Source organism: Syngnathus leptorhynchus, chromosome 1 (assembly GCF_054491065.1).
Source record: "Syngnathus leptorhynchus isolate UIUO chromosome 1, UIUO_Slep, whole genome shotgun sequence".
In the NCBI taxonomy this organism is placed as follows: Eukaryota; Metazoa; Chordata; class Actinopteri; order Syngnathiformes; family Syngnathidae; genus Syngnathus; species Syngnathus leptorhynchus.
In genome coordinates, this window is record NC_141195.1 from 18,637,010 (window position 1) to 18,656,726 (window position 19,717).

A 19,717-nucleotide genomic window follows, 5' to 3' on the forward strand; every position below is an offset into this window, starting at 1 on the left:
TAGTAATTGATTTAGAATTATTTATAAATGTAGCGTGACAAAAGGAATTCTTTTCAAAATATTTTCTGAAACGTCAGCTATAAATTTGAATGTATGATAAAATTTGTACTGCACAAGCTTTTGAGCTCAAACTTAAGAACAAAAAAAGTTCAAATACAGAATCTCAAAATCTTGATGTGCGAGAGAAAAATTAGAGATATTTAATGAAATCAGCATCAAAATGATATTTAGGCCATTACTGATTCAATTTACTGTTGACCAGTGTTCTCTTGTGTGTACCAGGCCTTAGGGGTAGAATTAAAAGTGCTTCTTGTATTTCTTACAGCAAGGACACGCAATTGATTTTAAATGCTATCCGACACAAGATGATTGAGTTGTAGCTGCCTTCAAATCAGCATATTCAATCTCACCATTCAAACAGTCATCTAGGTCAGCGGTCCCGTACCACTGGACCGCAAGACATTTGGTACAGAGCAGAACGAAGAGACATGTTACTGATCATTAGTCAGAAAAGAGTTTTATTTTAGTCAAGTGATATGGTATTTAAAAATAAATTAAAAAAATATTCGCCTGCAAGCTTTCAAAAATCAGTAAAAAGGCTTTGGCATTTTTAAAAGGGAAAAGGTCAAATGATGAGGCAGAAGAAGAAGCACAAACAACTTCTCGAAAAAGAAAAACAGATTGCATGCTATCTTTGTCAAGCGGGGTTTTATGAAATGAATGGAGTAGAAGTGCAACAAATATTCCAATAATTGGCAAATAATAAATACGAAATTAATCAACATTTTATCGCGACTTGCAATCTCCAAATACTCAAAATTCCAGCATCTTGACAGATAAATATCCTAGATTTATTAGGTCCTCTATAAAAAACAAAATAAAATAAATAAATAAATAAATAGTTTTAAAATCAAAGGTTTTAAATAAATTTTTATTATTAGCTCAGTGGCCTAGTAGTAGAGTGTCCGCCCTGAGACTGGAAGGTTGTGGGTTCAAACCCCGGCCGGGTCATACCAAAGACTATAAAAATGGAACCCATTGCCTCCCTGCTTGGCACTCAGCATTAAGGGTTGGAATTTGGGGGGTTAGATCACCAAATATGATTCCCGCACGCGGCGCTGCTGCTGCTCACTGCTCCCCTCTCCCCCAGGGGATGGATCAAAATCACATGGGGATGGGTTAAATGCAGGGGACAGAGCCCTTTGAGACTGCTTGTGATTTAGGGCTATATAAAAACTTGACTTGACTATTTAAATATTTTGGTTCAGGGTGTCCCCCGCCTGGTCAGTTCGTAGTCAGCTGGGATAAGCTCCAGTGCATTCATGAGGAGAAGCAGTTCAGAAAATGAATGGATGAATGGATGTTTTTGGAGGCGGGTTCTTTGCATTCACATACACACACACACATTTTCTCCCTGTTTTTGTGCAAATGAATATTGAACATTATCTGCATATTTTTAAAAAACATTTGGGATCTGAATACATCCCACCACCTGCATATAAATGATCTGTATTTACATAAATGCCCATTTTTACTATTTGCAGGCCGTCCGGGTCCCTATCTCATGCAAAGGAGATTGGCTGTGTTAGACAAACATTGACCAGTAAGGATGTGGGCGTCAAACAAACAAATAGACCACGCTGGACGATTTCAAAGTCAGCCACATCGAAATGAGGCTCTTCAATCGTCTTATGATGTCTAATCAGCAGGTATTTAATCCGGCACGTATAGACGCTTACACCAGTCAATATTCCACTTTGGCGATCCAACCTCCCATGTGCCCTACCGTGACAAGCCATGCATTATTAACAGAGCCACATGCTGTCGAGAAGGATCTCATTAACCCCACACTTTCACACACTTAATTTGTTCCTATCTTATGCAACCCTCAACAACAAACTGCCTGCCTAGCTGAACACGTATTCTTCTTTAAATTCTAACATTCCGAAGGTGGTGTTAAGGTCATAGGAGAATGAGAACACCAATAGTGAAGAGAAGTCATTGATTGTGCTCGGAAGCTTCTGTATCCAAGCATAGGATACTCTCCATGATGGAGCACTCCAGTTGTTGACATTCACGTGGCTTTTCTTTTTTGCCACAGGTCACAAATCAATCTGATCTCAGATATTCAAGGTTCGTCCTCGTTACCGGATTTCTAGTAACAGACGTTGAAGGGATCCGCTGGTTTGCTGTATTTGTGTATCTGCTTTTTGAAACGATGTGGTGGTGTAAGCAGCAATTTTCGAATCTCGCTTGAGTGGTTTGCAGCCAAGTGTGAAACGGTTGGGATGAGAATCAGCACGTCCAGAATGAGGCGATGATAGTCACTCAGAAAAAGATTGGAGTGCTGCCTCCGGGTTGGGATGAGATCCTGCGCCAGGTGAAGGACTTCAGTTTTTCCATTCCTTTAACTTGACCTTTATTTTGTTGCTTTTAATTTTACATCATTGTGTAAAGAAGCTCACATTGCTTTGCTAAATAACGGCAAGAAGAAACAGTAGCTGAATTCTTGTTTTTTTTTTATGGGCGTTAGATTATTTCCTCCCACATCTGCTGATACAATAATTAATGTGATGAATCAGCTGAAGGTGTCATAACAATCCATTCTCTTGCTCGGGGAAAACAAGACTCATTATCTTTATTACACTGACATCAGTCGATGATGTTTTCATATGCCATCAATATGAGAAGTCAAATGAGAAAAGAGGTAAATGATCACCATGTTGGTCAAAGGTTTGTTTAGAGAAGCACGGGCCTGTCTGTTAGTCAGTCTTGCACCACAGGGGACAAGATAGGATCAATAGGAGGTGACGGACCGTGCACCATATGACCTCCCCCCTGCTTGAAGGTTTTAACTTGCTTAATACAACACACACACACACACGCTTCCAAAGCGTCCTGTCAAGGTTGTGCAAGGATGGTCTGACTGAATTAGCCGTCGCTGTCTCATGATAAAAATGTGTCAGGGGTTTCAAATAAAGCTGTGTGTCAAGTATACGTGTGTGTGCCAAGTGTTTGTGTGTCCATGCTCCATTAGCCAACTCTACTCCTGGCCACCATATGCGAGGCTGGGAGCCCAGGCTGGCTCCATCTGTTGGGTTAATGCCCAGGCTCACTCCTGAGCAGCTGGCCCCTAAGCGCTCCATTGTACAGCACACACAAAAAAACACATTCATAAGAGACGCACGTAGTGGAGTGAAGAGATACGTGATGGATGGGACGTCCATCACACAATGGCAGATTCACCAGTGCTTGAAAAAGGTGCTTGTTAAATTCATTTTGGATGTCTGAGAAAGTGTGAGATTGGCTGCTTGTATTAATTATTCTCAATGGTCAGGCAGACAATTGGGCAAAAAACACATCTATGTGAGGAAGGGGTGGAGATCATGTTATTTGGGAAGAGAGGATGAAAGGTGGGACGGGGAAATATTTTAGCAAACATTAAGGGGATAGACATGTTGAGGATGTGTGGGCGGGTGTACAGTACGGCGGCACGTGACGTGTTTATTACAAATCACGCGTATTGGTGTTAACTCGAGCAGCTTTGAGGTTGTAAAACTGGCATCTGGTGGAGTGCATCACATTTACGTTGAAAAAAGAATGTTTCACGCTCGTAAAAAATTGACAACACTCAATTATGCCTTTGAAAGTTTACAACACCTCTGTGGCAATGTGTCACCTAAAACGCGACAAATAAAAACGTGGAGGGATTATAAGAGGACATAAAACTAAATGCTTGTCTTTGCACTTGAATCCCCAGAGAGGACACAGTTGAGCACAAATGTTGGTGACTAATTCTCTTCTGTCATTAACAGCATTTGAACCTATCCCTTCGTTTTATAGATTAGACTTCCCAACTGAACACTATATATCTTGGGTTATCTGCTTATAGGTAGAAATTTGCCGATGTTTCTTCAGCATTTGTGGGGCATATAGCGACCTTTTGAGCGCCAGACCAGCGCTTTTGAGCACCAGACCAGCGTAGAAACAAATAGATGTAGCCAAAGGGTTGTTGTGTCTAGCTTGTCTAGAAATATTACTGCTAAAAATAATCGAATCAAAACTGTTTGACTAAACTTAAGATGTTGGATCATTTCTGTCTTTAGGTTTCAAACATAACACATGTAACAGATGACAAACAGATACTACAACCCAATGATTACTCAAAGGTTATTATGAAATCCAAAAGATAAAGAATTGCATCCATTTTTCTGCCTTTACGAGCGTAAGTATTAAAAGTAAAGTTTCACCACATCGCGTGTACTAAGCTAATATTTTGCGTATCCAAATAAGTTGGATGAGAGACAACCATCTTAAAATATTAGGAAGAAATCAGGGTGTAAGAATCATTATACTGTGCCAGTGGCTGATCCGTGTACTTGTCAATGCTCAAAGTCTCACCTTGGACAAGCCTCCTACATCCAGGTAAAAGCAGATGATGAAGACATTCCAGGCCACCCAGAGAGCCACCCATACTGCGTACTGAAGGGAGGACATCAATGTTACATGCACAAATAAACAGCCTTCAAAACATAACACACTGTTGTTACTCTTTTTAATATTGAAAAAGGCACCTTACAATTTAAAGAGGAAATCAACCCCCACATTTTCTCTATATTAATATGTTCTATGCAGCCTAACTAGTCAAAAAACTGTGTTCTAATCAATGTTTTGTTTGTAGAATATGAATTAAACTGGCAAATTCCACCTGTTTACCAATCACACCGCAGCATTAGATAATTGGTGAACTGTGATTGCTTAGGATAAAAATGGGTTATTTCTGCTGCTTAACTCATATTCCACAAACACAGTATTATTTGTTTTATTGTAAAGAACCTTTATGGGTTGACTTCCCCTTTAAGTGTGTAGTCCTTGTGGCATAAATAAAGGGACATTGTTTGAACATTGTGACAACTCTTGCAATGGCTAAAATGAACACGAATAGCATGAAAGTAAACTTACCAACTTTCCCTTGATTGATACACTATCTTTAGAAAAATGGTTGATTTGATATTGAACATTAACTTCAAGTGATCATTCAGACGATGTAAATTTGTGTTGTCTTTGTTTTCATTTTTAGCAAACTATTCTCCGTCTCTGGCTGAATGTCGGAGTCTATCCGAACCCTCAAGGAACAAGAGAAATTAAAGTTCTTAACGTGACTTCAACAAACTCTTTTGACTCATTCTGTGTCATGTGTTAATAATGTGTCAGAGGAAATGTAGACAGATAAACAGTCCTTTGGTGAAAACATACCGTACACGTTGAATCATGAAAATGTTCTGACTTGTTCAACTCCCTATTCTGCGTCAAACAACTTCCTCTTCTTATCATGCGTATTTCTTTCCCAGAATTGCTAGTAAAGCATTTCTAGTCATCGTCTATGTAGGACACATCTGTAAACCAATTTTCATCTGATTTACAAAGATTTTAATCCTGTGACTAAGAAGAATAAATTTCAGGTATTTTAAGGCTAATTGTTACATAGACATTACAATTGTTTGCTTTATAGTAGCAGCTGTTGAATGTCTATAGAGAAATTTAAATGAGTTATCAAAACAATGTGCCTTTGAATATTTACTCCCTTCCCTATCCTCCCAGTGAATCTGTGCATGGTTATTACAGTCATGATTTGTGCACCAAAAGTGACCTTCGCTGTCCAGAATTGTGATGAGCCGTCCAGCCCCCCACGCCTAGCCCACTTTTATTAATTAATTTGACCAAATTACCACAGATACCATGACTGAAGGGTGTCGCAAAATAATACACTAGAGAGGACAACATTTGATGAATGAAACACCATGTGTCAGTTGTTGTATAATGCAAGGTGAAAATAAACTAAAACTAACAAGAAACAAGAATTGCTGACTGTCTGCATGTGCACAATAAAGACAAAGTTAAAGGAAAACTTGGCGTTTGCATCAAAATAAAAGGGCTGCTTTGACATTTTCGTTGAATTCATTCCGGGACAACATTTGTGACTGACTTGATCACGTGTTAACTCAATTATCATCATGTTTTTATCCATCTGACACAGATGTCTAATGCAGTTGTTCACAGAGTATCAAGCCTGGGAAGAATTGTAATGAGGTATAATAGCCAGCAGACAGAATACTGATTAGAATAAACCCAGAAGGAAGAATTTTATCCAATTAGTTTGTTCAAATAGTCCAGATTAACTGGGATATGTGAATCTGCTGTCAGTTTCATGAACTCACCACCACAATGTAGCGCGGTCGGTACTGAATGGTGCCAAAGAGGCCGAGGATGACGATGATGATGTGGAAAAAGTTGACTAGGATGGGCGCCCACTGGTAACCCAGGAAGTCAAAGACCTGCCGTTCTAGAGCCAGAACCTGCAAAGCAATATGAAGAACGGAGAAACACATTAGTTTTAAAAACATAATGCATTTCCTGCACCTGGGAACATTTTGGGTTTGGGAAGACACACACACACGCACACACGCTGTTATTGTCTCATCGACTGAAAACCATTTGTACTCAGGCTCACGGCAACTGGCCGACAATCCAACACTGAGCCAATCTGGCGGAGTGGCTTGAGTGATTTTCCTCCAACAGTGGGAGTGCCCCAAAGGCATAGACTTGAAGTTGAATAAAATAAACAATGGCAGATGTATTGATTCATCTACTACTGAGCTAAAGAGAAGCTCACCATTTCCTCTTCTTGCCAACAGTCTCTTAGAAGCATAAAACTTCATGGGAGGTGAGGACTATCGACAAATATATCGCCACAGGGAGCTTAGGGGTTTTAATAAACTACAAGATGGCAGACATTGTTTTCACATGCATGAACAGCTTGCACACATACAAGTAATCTAAATCCACTACAGTGAGGGCAAAACATTTAAAGGTCTCCCGTGACATACTCCATTCACACATTTTTCCATTTAAAATGTATCATTTACATCATTTCCCACTGTCCAATCTCCAAAGCAATTTGTGGGATCGCGGGACAGTAGGGATTTGCTGTTTGCATCAAGTCAAAACTGCGGGTGAAGAACGTAAACCATTTAATTAGGATTCCATCTCCCTTTTGATTCCATTGCACTGCCAATTTGTGTGTACACGCATGTGTGTGTTTGTGAGAGCCTGAAATGATGTGTTTGAGTTTGTGTTGACATGTCATTTTCAGCCACACACTTGAAGATGGATGAGGAGGGGAGGGAGGGAACTTTGCCCCACTGACACTAGCGCATGAGTAGCACGCACACATTTTCTACACAATCGAGCAGGCTCCTCTTACTAAAATGGAAATGTTACCAGGCAACCCAATGAGACCTTGTGACAGACAGAGAGGGGGGACATTATCAAATAGAGTGTGATAATTAAGAGTGAACGGTCCTCGGCATAGAAAGCGAGAGTAATAAATTCTCAGACGCAGTGGGTAGTGACAACGAACAAAGTGAGTGACCGCCACAATGAGAATGAAAATCGTGGAGCTGCTCACCCCAACATAATAGCTTCCACTCTACTGACAAGGGCAAAATGGGCTGATTGGAATTGTAAAGTTAGGAGAAAATGTTCAAAGTATGCAAAGGACAAAGCAAGACAAGTCATAGATTGCAGGTTAATAAAGAATGTCTGAGCGCCATCTTTCTTAATAAGTTCCGTCTATCGGCTGGATGATCTTCGTGTGGATTATGTAGGTCAGCAGACAGGGTCCAACTAGGATCCTAAGGAATGATGCGTTCACACTGGGAGCTTTGAATTCAATTAAAGCCGCAACGAACAATTATTTGAATAATCAATTAATCTGTTGATTATATTATTTGTTTTAATTTCCATTGCTGTATTCAAAACTTGGGCGTTATTTTAAATTGTCGACGCATATGGGATAAAACGCAAATATGAATTAATTAGGATTCATTGATCATTTTCGTTTTCCTCAGTAAAAGCAGATGTTTACGACTATCTTATCTGGATTCAATACAATGACAAAAAGTCTGCTTTCATGGAGTACTAAAGAAATCTGACGATATTTACTGTTGAGAGGCTGACATTTTGAGGATTCGGAAGTTGCACGCAAAAAAAAAAACATTAAAAGTGCCGATTTAAATGAAAGAAACAAAAAAAAACAAGCAAAGTCCAATCGTGCAAAATTTATTAGCTGGTTTTGGTCTGTTTGTCTGGAATAGTGTACCAAGATTGAAAAGATTGGTTATGACATAAAAAAGTGTACAGGCATGAGAGAGGTGTGCATGCATGCCAAATTCTCCTCTCAATACTGTCGTAAGACTCTCAGATCGCCACTAACTCAATAGTCCATCGAGATGACGGCAATCGATCTCGGGGAGAGAACGATCTTACTCACGCACCATCATTCATGTCCGTATGGCTAACATCTCTGAGGAAGTAAATTACCAGGGAGTGGGGTGGAATTTGATCACCAACACTCTTCTATGAGTTGTAAGCCGGCAACAAAGTGGCTCGTAAAAGCCTCCTACGGATGGATCGCCTGATCGTGCACAAATGACTCCCTGGAGGCAGGCAAGTTCTTGCTGTTTTAGTTTGGGTGAGCATTGTCACCCACACATTGGATTCCTCCTGTAAATACTTCACTTAAATACTACTTAGTAAATCAACTGGACTCTCCGGCTGATCGGAACTCATTCTTGTATTGTTTGGAACCAACTCTGAGGATGCACTGATGGCTTAATCCAAATGATTCCATCTTTTTATGGATCGCTGGATCACTCAGGTATATTCGTGTACATAGTCCTCCGAGGCAAATACATGGTGTCTTCTTTCTGTATTTTATTTCAGGTATCAATTCAGACAGATATGAGACCATCATGCATCATTTGACAGCAAAGACTATCCAGTTTTTATAAGCCTATCAATCTCTTCCCATTTGACATTGTTCACGTAAGGCCAGATAAAAGCTCTTCAGGCTCCAAGCAGATGATTATGATGCTCAACAACCTGAAGCGTAAATAGTAGTATACGTTGAAGCAGTGTGACACTCATAAAGCTTCTCAAACTGCCGCTGAACAGCAACCGGGGACAGAAAATGATCTATTTATTTATTTCGAGGTGGCAACTGTGCAACGCAGTATCAATGTCAAGTAGTGAGCCATGATCAAGGGAATAATATGCTTGGAAACATTGCAAAGCCGAAGCAGTCAAATGTTGATGGCCTTCCGTCGGTTCAAACAATGTCCGGGGTAACTGGTCTCTTCCTGTTTTATTTTCAAAAATGACTTTTATGTAGGAGTGTCAGAAGTCAGAGAGAGAAGTAATACAGCTGGGATTTGACCCCAAAAGATGCAATGTAATGCTTTCATTTTATGACCACATATTATTTGACAGATCAAACATGACAGTTATTCTCAAAGTGCTGGATAAACCTGCACACAACAGCGATGAAATGAAAGCAGCCTGTCAATCTCTCTTGTGAATCTTAGCTAAAACCAAAATCGTAAAGTGCCACCCGACTGACCCCAATTAACAGGCAGCAATTTAACTGTGACAGAGTAAATTCTCATTATGCCTAACAGCAGCTGCTTCACTCCAGCCGAGTGACTCAATAAATGTTTTAATCCACGAACTCGTGATCGTAACAATTTAATGGAATAAAAAAATAGATCTGCATTGTTTGAGCATATAAATACACACTCCCAATGAAACACGGCTTAATGCCCACATCATTGGTTGATAGAAGGAGGATGAATATCAACAAAGTAGAATCTGTCAAGGTTGCTGATACTCCCAAAGCAATTTCTGTGATGCCACCATTGAACAAATGACACCGCAACACCCGTTGAAATGGAAAAAGACAAATGGGCTTGCAAACGGGTTGAGTTTTATCTTCATTATAAAGGAAAATTGCAGTGTCATTGATGTGGAACACAAACACGCGCATACACTTATTCAACCTTGTGCATGGACGTCCACAATCTGGATTTCCCCAGTAAAGCTCATCAAAATTAATAGCCTGGTAAATTGATGACATTAAAAATGTAAATGGTCATCTCAAGAGTGGTAGAGACAAAGAGATTGTATTGTCCAGGAACACAAACGTTATTAGAATGATGACAAGGCTGAAAGAGGCCTGAAGCCCAGAAAGACCACCACCATCTTTGCACATTAGTCGACCAGTAAGCAGCTGAGAATTTTCAAACCAATATCGGCGGTTTCCATTGTCAATCACACGTTTCAAAGTTGTAACAAACACGTTTTTCCCCCCCAGTATCTTGCCACTATTCCTGTTTTTGCAATTCAATTCAGGCAGGCTGGGCCACTCGGAAGTTGGTTCTAGGCCACAAGTGGCCCACGAGCCGCTCATTGAAAAGTTTAAGTACCTTGGCTTGTGACACACACACACATTACAGGCCGTTGTTGAATCAACTTTATTTGGTGCTGCTGCTCTTGTAGTGGTCAGACCTTTTTGTTCCTCAGAGGATGATGAGGGTGTTAGAGTAACGTAATCAACGACGGCTCGGTCAAGGCCACTCAGGACACAACACGGATGTTCTGACAAAGAGGGCAAAGGGAGAACTCATGCTGACCCACACTGTACTGTATTGTACATAACTAGGACAACCTACAAGACCTGGCAAAATGGAAGTGGTTTTCCAGTTAGCCCATCAAAAGTAACATCATTTGCCTGTAATTTATATATTTTATTTGTAAGTGATAATGGACCAAAAACAAAGTTATGTCATTCATGGAATTTTCTTTTCAATTTATCTGATTTTTTTTTCTACCAATTAATGGAATTTACGTATGAGTGAAAATAAAGGAACGTTTTGGAATACAAAATTTCTTGAGCTTCAGGAACGGCTTGTTTTTGCCCCATATGAGTATAAAACAAAAAAACACAATCAAAACCTGTGTTCTTCATACGCTGGTAACCCTGAGCTTGATTCGGAAATAGGCTCATAGTCTTCAGAATATTCTACAACATAGTAAATGGCAGGAAACACCCATAACACATTTCATATCTGTGTGGATCATTTCAATGGGTCTGCTATATATCTCTGCCAACAGTTGACAGTGGAGACAAATATTATTTATTCTATTCAAAATACTATGAATCACTGTCCGGAGAAACGTGTGAACTTAATGGTGGTAAACCAATTATGCTCTCGTTTGCAAAGGCCTGCTTAACTAAATCCAACTGACAGCAAATCATAAATTCAGCTAGTTGCCATTATGGACAGAGCAGAATGTAGTTGCCAGCACACTCGCAAATGAGCAAAGTGGCTGGAGAAACCAAACATTGACCGACGTCCAAAATTCCTGATGAATATTCAGCGTCAATTATGAACGTTCTATTGAGCAAAAGAATTAGCAGAAGAAGCACGTTGGGTTGTGTGAGGCAGGGGGAGATAACCAAGCCTAAAGCCCTTGTAATGTGTGGGAGATGGCAACAAGCCAAAGGATAACGTTTAGTCTTTCGAGACAATGCTATTCAGGATCTTCCTCATTGGGGGAAAACTTTCTCGGAAGCACTTGAGCTGAACCCTCCCGGAGGTTTTCACTACAAACTCAATTTAGCTGCTGTTAGTCATCAAAAACTGAGGGAAAAGTGGACTGTCTGACTATTGAGAGTTTCTTGGGCTGCCTCGGGAACACGTACACCTGCTCGTCAGAGATTAAATAACATGCCATATGGCGGTGGTGGGCAAATAGGGGCCCGAGGACCAATCTTGGCCCGCCATCTATTCTGTCTGGCCCGCGAGATGACGTTAATATGATGTAATAAAAAAAAAAAAAGACTGCCATTGTCTGAATTTTTTTTGGCCCTCCTACAAAAGTAATTGCCGACCCCTAAACTAGGTTGTCAAAGTAGGGTTAGGGTTTCCGACTAGGGTTTCCAATGAGTTTTAGGATCGCTAATTAGGGTTTCAAACTAGGGTTAGGGTTTCCGACTAGGGTTTTAAAGCGCGGTTAGGGTTTCAAACTAGGTTTTAAAACTAGGGTTAGGGTTTCCAACGAGGGTTTCAAACTACTTTTAGGGTTTCTAAGATTAGGGTTTCGAACAAGGCTTTCAAACTAGGGTTAGGGTTTCCGACTAGGGTTTCCAACCAGTCTTGGGATCGCTAATTAGGGTTTCAAACTAGGGTTAGGGTTTCCGACTAGGGTTTTAAAGCGCGGTTAAGGGTTCAAACTAGGTTTTAAAACTAGGGTTAGGGTTTCCAACGAGGGTTTCAAACTACTTTTAGGGTTTCCAAGATTAGGGTTTCGAACTAGGCTTTCAAACTAGGGTTAGTGTTTCCGACTAGGGTTTCCAACCAGTCTTGGGATCGCTAATTAGGGTTTCAAACTAGGGTTAGGGTTTCCGACTAGGGTTTTAAAGCGCGGTTAGGGTTTCAAACTAGGTTTTAAAACTAGGGTTGGGGTTTCCAACCAGGGTTTCAAACTACTTTTAGGGTTTCCAAGATTAGGGTTTCGAACTAGGCTTTCAAACTAGGGTTAGGGTTTCCGACTAGGGTTTCCAACAAGTCTTGGGATCGCTAATTAGGGTTTCAAACTAGGGTTAGGGTTTCCGACTAGGGTTTTAAAGCGCGGTTAGGGTTTCAAACTAGGTTTTAAAACTAGGGTTAGGGTTTCCAACCAGGGTTTCAAACTACTTTTAGGGTTTCCAAAATTAGGGTTTCGAACTAGGCTTTCAAACTAGGGTTAGGGTTTCCGACTAGGGTTTCCAACCAGTCTTGGGATTGCTAATTAGGGTTTCAAACTAGGGTTAGGGTTTCCGACTAGGGTTTTAAAGCGCGGTTAGGGTTTCAAACTAGGTTTTAAAACTAGAGTTACGGTTTCCAACGAGGGTTTCAAACTACTTTTAGGGTTTCCAAGATTAGGGTTTCGGACTGGGCTTTCAAACTAGGGTTAGGGTTTCCGACTAGGGTTTCCAACCAGTCTTGGGATCGCTAATTAGGGTTTCAAACTAGGGTTAGGGTTTCCGACTAGGGTTTTAAAGCGCGGTTAGGGTTTCAAACTAGGTTTTAAAACTAGGGTTACGGTTTCCAACCAGGGTTTCAAACTACTTTTAGGGTTTCCAAGATTAGGGTTTCGGACTGGGCTTTCAAACTAGGGTTAGGGTTTCCGACTAGGGTTTCCAACCAGTCTTGGGATCGCTAATTAGGGTTTCAAACTAGGGTTAAGGTTTCCGACTAGGGTTTTAAAGCGCGGTTAGGGTTTCAAACTAGGTTTTAAAACTAGGGTTACGGTTTCCAACGAGGGTTTCAAACTACTTTTAGGGTTTCCAAGATTAGGGTTTCGGACTGGGCTTTCAAACTAGGGTTAGGGTTTCCGACTAGGGTTTCCAACCAGTCTTGGGATTGCTAATTAGGGTTTCAAACTAGGGTTAGGGTTTCCGACTAGGGTTTTAAAGCGCGGTTAGGGTTTCAAACTAGGTTTTAAAACTAGAGTTACGGTTTCCAACGAGGGTTTCAAACTACTTTTAGGGTTTCCAAGATTAGGGTTTCGGACTGGGCTTTCAAACTAGGGTTAGGGTTTCCGACTAGGGTTTCCAACCAGTCTTGGGATCGCTAATTAGGGTTTCAAACTAGGGTTAGGGTTTCCGACTAGGGTTTTAAAGCGCGGTTAGGGTTTCAAACTAGGTTTTAAAACTAGGGTTACGGTTTCCAACCAGGGTTTCAAACTATTTTTAGGGTTTCCAAGATTAGGGTTTCGGACTGGGCTTTCAAACTAGGGTTAGGGTTTCCGACTAGGGTTTCCAACCAGTCTTGGGATCGCTAATTAGGGTTTCAAACTAGGGTTAAGGTTTCCGACTAGGGTTTTAAAGCGCGGTTAGGGTTTCAAACTAGGTTTTAAAACTAGGGTTACGGTTTCCAACGAGGGTTTCAAACTACTTTTAGGGTTTCCAAGATTAGGGTTTCGGACTGGGCTTTCAAACTAGGGTTAGGGTTTCCGACTAGGGTTTCCAACCAGTCTTGGGATCGCTAATTAGGGTTTCAAACTAGGATCTTCTTTGAAGCCGCATCAATCTCAATAGGGGTGTGTTTGAAATATCAATACCTAGTTAAATATCAATATTGATAATCCTCCTTGACACTAGGGGGTGCAGTGGTGCCAGTGACTCACATGAGAAGGAAGCACCTGAATGAGGAAAACATTTTTTTTTTTTATTGATGACATTTGCACATTTTCTCATTTACGATTACATATGAGTAGACAGCACAATTTACTGAAAACCTTCCATGACAAAGGCAAAGGGAACCTTTATCAATCCTTACAGACTGACCCTTATCTCCACTCAACCAATGTCATGGCTACTCACTGACATTCGCATTGCAATGCATCCTGATTGAGTTCCTAATACCAACGCTTTTATGCCAGGTCATCTTTAGTTCAACTATTCGACTCTGAGCACAAACAAATCATTAAGCAGCCCAAGCTACCCGGCCTGCCAGCCACTATCTGGGTTGATTTGGGGTTCTGCTAGCATCCAGTCCTGTTGTTTGGAATAGCTAGGCTGACGACCGAGGAGCGAACGAAGGCTTCTCGATCAATATAGCCTCATTATCAGCTGGCTTCCGTCGTGAAGAGTAGGGGCCACGCGCTAGGCCAGCTGATGAAAAAAATGCGCAGCGCAATTCAATTAGACGATGCCTGAGATGGCGAAAGAGGTTTGATCAAAGCTCTCAGCTCTCAGATAATTAGCACAAGAGGTGCTTCACAGGGGCTATTTTTTCATCTAAGCGGCCGTCTATGTTGTTTCGTTAATGTTACTTGAGCCTGTAATGGTCTGGGAATAACCTGGTTCATTGTCAATGCATAGGTTTCCTCAGAGGGAGAGTGCCCCCCCCCCCAATACTTGCATGGATATTCACGCAAACGCACACAGATACGTACTCAACCTGGTTACCTTTTGAAAGGTCACACAAGGTTTAACGCAACCCCTTATTTGAACTCACCAAAAATCTGCAAGCGTGCACATGTGTTTTAGCAGACAGGAAGTGTTAGGTCATCGAGAAATAGTGCCTTAGGGGAAATAAAGCCGTTTCCTGGAGTCTTTAGGGACTTTTTAGGCAGCTCGCTGACAGTTTCATAAACCTTTTAACAAATGCTCCTCTCTAATGAGATCTGATGTCTAGGAGGGAAGAGGGTGAAGAGGGAACAGGTGTGTCCTTAAATCAGGGGTCGGCAAGTCCGGTCCTGGAGAACCGCTGTCCTATCTTTTTGAAAAGTTTCCCTCCTTCACACACTTAATTCAAATGATCAGTGTCGTTTCAAGTTTCAACAAAGCTTGCTGATGATTTTTTTTTTAATCAGGTGTGCTGCAGCAGGGAAAACTGGTAAACAGGCAGGACATCAGCTCCTTAGGACCGGACTTGCCTACCCTTGCATAAATGCCTTGATATAACAATCTGAGGTCAGACGTCGGGAAGTGTCCAGGCATCAGATTGCACTGTCTGATAAACACAAGTGTACCGTCATAACATCGGATCCCGTTGGGAAGCATTTATGGGGTTGTTTTCGGCATGTTGAATCGGTGTCGTAACGTTACGACATTTTATCACACAGACGAGTTGTTGGCGAGTGATTCGGCGCACAGGGCAAGAACAGGAAGGGATGAATGCGGAGAAACAGTAAGTGTTGGAAAGCCTTGAGAATTTTGCTCATTTTACACATCATCAGCCTCCACATTTTGACGTACAATGTCTGTCTGGATAAAAATATAGCAGAATGCAGAATTGTTAACGTTTTTATAACCCGCCCCAACAAAGAGCTTTCCGCTTGTTTTTTTTCTAATCATGAGGAATGGTGACTACCACCGCTGGTTTGGTAATTTGAGTATTGACACGAGGTTGATGCAAAATTTGCCTTCGGGGGCCACATAAAATGATGTGGCGGGCCGTATCTGGCCCCGGGGACTTGAGTTTGGCACCTATGATCTCGGCCTGTGTGATTGTAGAGATTTTTCATCCCAGCAAACAGACTCTCCAATATGACTGTGTCTCAAATGCAAGTGTCATACAGTGACAAGCTTTAAACAAGGTTTCTTCTCAACGGCCCATCCGTCTTAATGTGCCAATTCAAGTGCAGCAAAGGATGAAAGCCACCATGACAACATATAAACAGGCAGCCATCAACGTTGCCCCCGTTTGACCTCGTAAGTGAAGACATTATCTTCACCACCTGCTAGGGCTCCACGATATTGGAGTTGGAGTCGATATTGTGTGGAGTTCACATGTTCTCCCTTTTCTACTCCGGTTTCCTCCCATATTTAAAAAGAAAAACATGCATGGCACTTCGAATTACCCATGAATGTGAGTGTGAATGGTTATTTGTGTGTCCTGCAATTGACTGGCACCCAGTCAGGGTGTCCCCCTACCTACTGACCGAATCAGCCCGTGACCCCCGTGAGGATGAGCAGTTAAGATGAATGGATGAATGGATGACATTGACATGTCAACGTCAAAACAATTCAACCGGATCACAGTAAAAAGTGAATGTCACATCTTTTTCTAATTGTCCTCATAGCTTACGACTTGACAGTTAAGTTTGCTTGTCATCTAACACAAAGGGATAAAGATATGAAAGATCATCAAGGTTTCAACGGCAACTTTAAAGGCATAGTGATCATCATTCGAAAAGGCAGAGACGTCACTCTATTCATACAACAAATAATCTTCACTTACCAACTGTAAGGTACAAATAAAAATGAGCGTGCACCGGCCGCTGCAGCAGCCCATCGTGTCAGTCCGCAGTGACAAACTCTGATCCGGGAGAGAAACACTTTTAAAAAGCTGGTCCAGGGAGCTTCAAATATAGCGAGCAAATTCAGTCTTGATGGAGAAAGCGGAGTCTTCTGTCTCGTTATTTTTTTGTTTCCTCCTCAATCGAGTCGTTTTTTGCAGAGAACACGACAGCGTCTCACTTGGTGTTTCTGTCCAGCTTGCTGAGGTGACTGACTGGCTGCCTGGGAGACGACGTTGGTGAGTTGGTAGGTGAAGGAGGGAGGGGCTGGTGTTGGTGAAGCGATCAACCCGGAGGCTGGATTGGAATTAGGAGCGTCAATTGGCAATTCCACCATCTTTCATTTTCTGTCTTGATCAGAACATTTAGATAAATGCTAAAATGGACAAATCATGTGCCAAATAGCGGTGAGCGCTTATATTTGGGAGTTTAAATGTGCAAGGAAAAAAAAGTTATTCAATTGCCGGATGTCTCAATTCGGGGATGGAAAAGAGGCGTCATCTTGTGGCCAAAAAATGAAACACAAGTTTATAACGATGCCATTCGTGGTTCTTTAATCACGCAATCACATAAAGTGACAATGCAATAGAAAAAAAGAAATGTCTGTCCGTCCGTCTGTCTGTCTGAAATGAAGAGAAAGAGACATGGCAAAAATACAAGTGTAATTGTTTCTGATCCATAAAGAACCCCGAAAAGAGCTCACAGATTTGGGCCTGAAGCTTTTCACCCTGATAGCAAATGTCAACATGTGGTGAATCTTTCTAATATAAAGAAGAATTGTTTTTTTTTTCTTAGTTCTTGGATCTTTCTTTAATGAGTCAATTTTATCTTTCAATTCAAGTACTGCATGAACTGAAGTTGATCATTGCTAGTTACTTATAACATGATGTCCAGTGTTGGGCAAGTCATGTTCTTCCAAAATCTAATATAGTAAGTACTACATATTAGGAGTTACTTGCATTTGAAAGTAATGTTTCTTTACAATGTTATTGCTTTTATTCTTTTATTGATTTCAGCCTCTAAAAATAAACTGCAAAATTTGCAAAGATACTGTAGCTGGTAAAGTTGCGGTGCAATACAATACAGAATAATGGAAACAATAAGAGCACCTCCCCACCCTGCACTCAGTGCATAGAGGAAGGACCCACCTCTTCTCAGCTTGATAAATGTTTTACGCCTCTGGAGCCTCAGCCAGAGAACACTTTATATTTCATTTCATCACACACCCTTACAATACGTATGTTGTGCTACTTTTTGATGCCTCCATCCCACACTGCATTTCCTATCTGCATCAATTTGTACTCGGGAGGAGCTAGTCCCAGTTACTCAAGGTATCCTTCCGAGATTTAGGTCTACCACCTTGAAAATTAGGTGTTGGTAAAACTGTGAGTTCACACACTACAAATGAGCAGCATGACTAGTTTGAATAATGGACCAGCAGGAAATGCAAATGTGCACCTCATGAATCCATTTATAAACGTTGCAAGTTGCATGTTTTCCTTGAGTTGTGTTTCCGGTAGTGCATTGGACTACAAAATTGACTTCCCTTGAGCTATATAATAGGTAGCTATGAAGTTTTGTTTGCTATTATATTAATCTAACTAGAAGAATATAATTTACAGTGGCTATAAAAGGTACACACCGCTCCCTGTCTTAATCCCAGGTCAAGATAAACATCTCAAACCTTTTTTTCCACCACTAATATGACTTATAACCAGTACAATTTAACTAAAAAAAACCAACATCTTTTCAAGAGGGAAGTAAAAACCACACCGCATGCTTTTGGTGCACATATCATCATCATTATCATCATTTTATTGTATCACAATAAATGTGTACATTTTCTACATTTGAGTATATTCCATATCCTGTGAAGACTCACCAAGCACGTGACTGCATTTGAGATTGCTCCCTCCTTCCCTCCTGCATATGTTATGAGAGCATTTTGTGAATGTGTGCTCTGTGAGAGTGGTTCCTGCAGTACTACTTGAAAGGTGAAGCTGAGGTCATCGTTCAAGTTCCATTCAAACCCTTGAAGTAGGCGTTCATTGGGTTTATTCATTTTGGCCAGCACCTTCTATTTGTGCATGTATTATTTTGTGTGCGTGAGTGTCCACTGCTCTTCTTTCATGACAATTGTGTCCAAGTCCCCTCGCGGGGCAGTCGTTCTGTGCAAAGACGCTAATGTGAAGCGACAGGTCAGCCAATGGCGCTCTGCTCTAAGGGGACCCGCATTGTGAAGGAGACCCAGCAGTCTGGCTCTGAGATGGACAACAATAGAAAAGAGACTTCAAAAGGATCAGCTTTTTCCTCTCGTTTGGGGGATATAGTGCGTAGGGTTATTTGGCCTCTCACTTTGTGTATGTGTGTGTGTGTGTGTGTGTGTGTGTGTGTGTGTGTGTGTGTGTGTGTGTGTGTGTGTGTGTGTGTGTGTGTGTGTGTGTGTGTGTGTGTGTGTGTGTGTGTGCGTGCGTGCGTAAGTGCATGGACCTTGGCGGAGACCCGCTCCTCTCCAGAATTCTCTGAGTTAATAATGACATCATGCTTTTTAGAGCGTCAGTTAGCAGTCGTTGTAATGTCTCACTTTGGCCGCTTGGAGGCCAGCGTGAGTGAGGTCGATTCTCAATGAATGGATGCCTCTGGTGCTGTCAAGCCAAAACTAAGATGGCGAAAAAATACAGGATATGAGTTGCTTTCTGTCAAAATAAGCAGAAATATTGACAAAATATTTCTGTTCACAAAATGTAACTTTGTCCCAAGAATTTCGTGTTTTGTGCTTCACTTTCTGGTTTAGACTTTGTCTTGGCTAGAAGAAAATGCAAACTACACACAGTAAGGGCAAAATTGTGTCAGTAAAGAAAAAAAATTATTATCATCAATAATAATAATAATAATAATAATAATAATAATAATAATAATAATAATAGTAATAATAATAATAATAATAATAATATTTAATATAATATGGCCCATTGGGTGACTGCTTAGCACATATTGACCTCACATTTGGTCAAATGTTGGTCAAATA

The 19,717-nt window shown here is 41.0% G+C and overlaps 1 protein-coding gene across 1 annotated transcript in view; it reads right to left on the reverse strand.

Annotated features, from left to right (window-relative positions):
- nkain4 (sodium/potassium transporting ATPase interacting 4) overlaps window positions 1-16,996 on the reverse strand; it is a 31,454-nt gene extending 14,458 nt beyond the window's left edge. The window contains exons 1-3 of the mRNA XM_085905905.1: window positions 16,632-16,996; window positions 6,219-6,356; window positions 4,402-4,482 (exon numbers count right to left, since the gene is read on the reverse strand). Coding sequence (XP_085762031.1) covers window positions 4,402-4,482; window positions 6,219-6,356; window positions 16,632-16,685 — 273 coding nt within the window. The 5' untranslated portion in view covers window positions 16,686-16,996. The remainder of the gene's footprint in view (window positions 1-4,401; window positions 4,483-6,218; window positions 6,357-16,631) is intronic.
- Window positions 16,997-19,717: the final 2,721 nt, after the last annotated feature.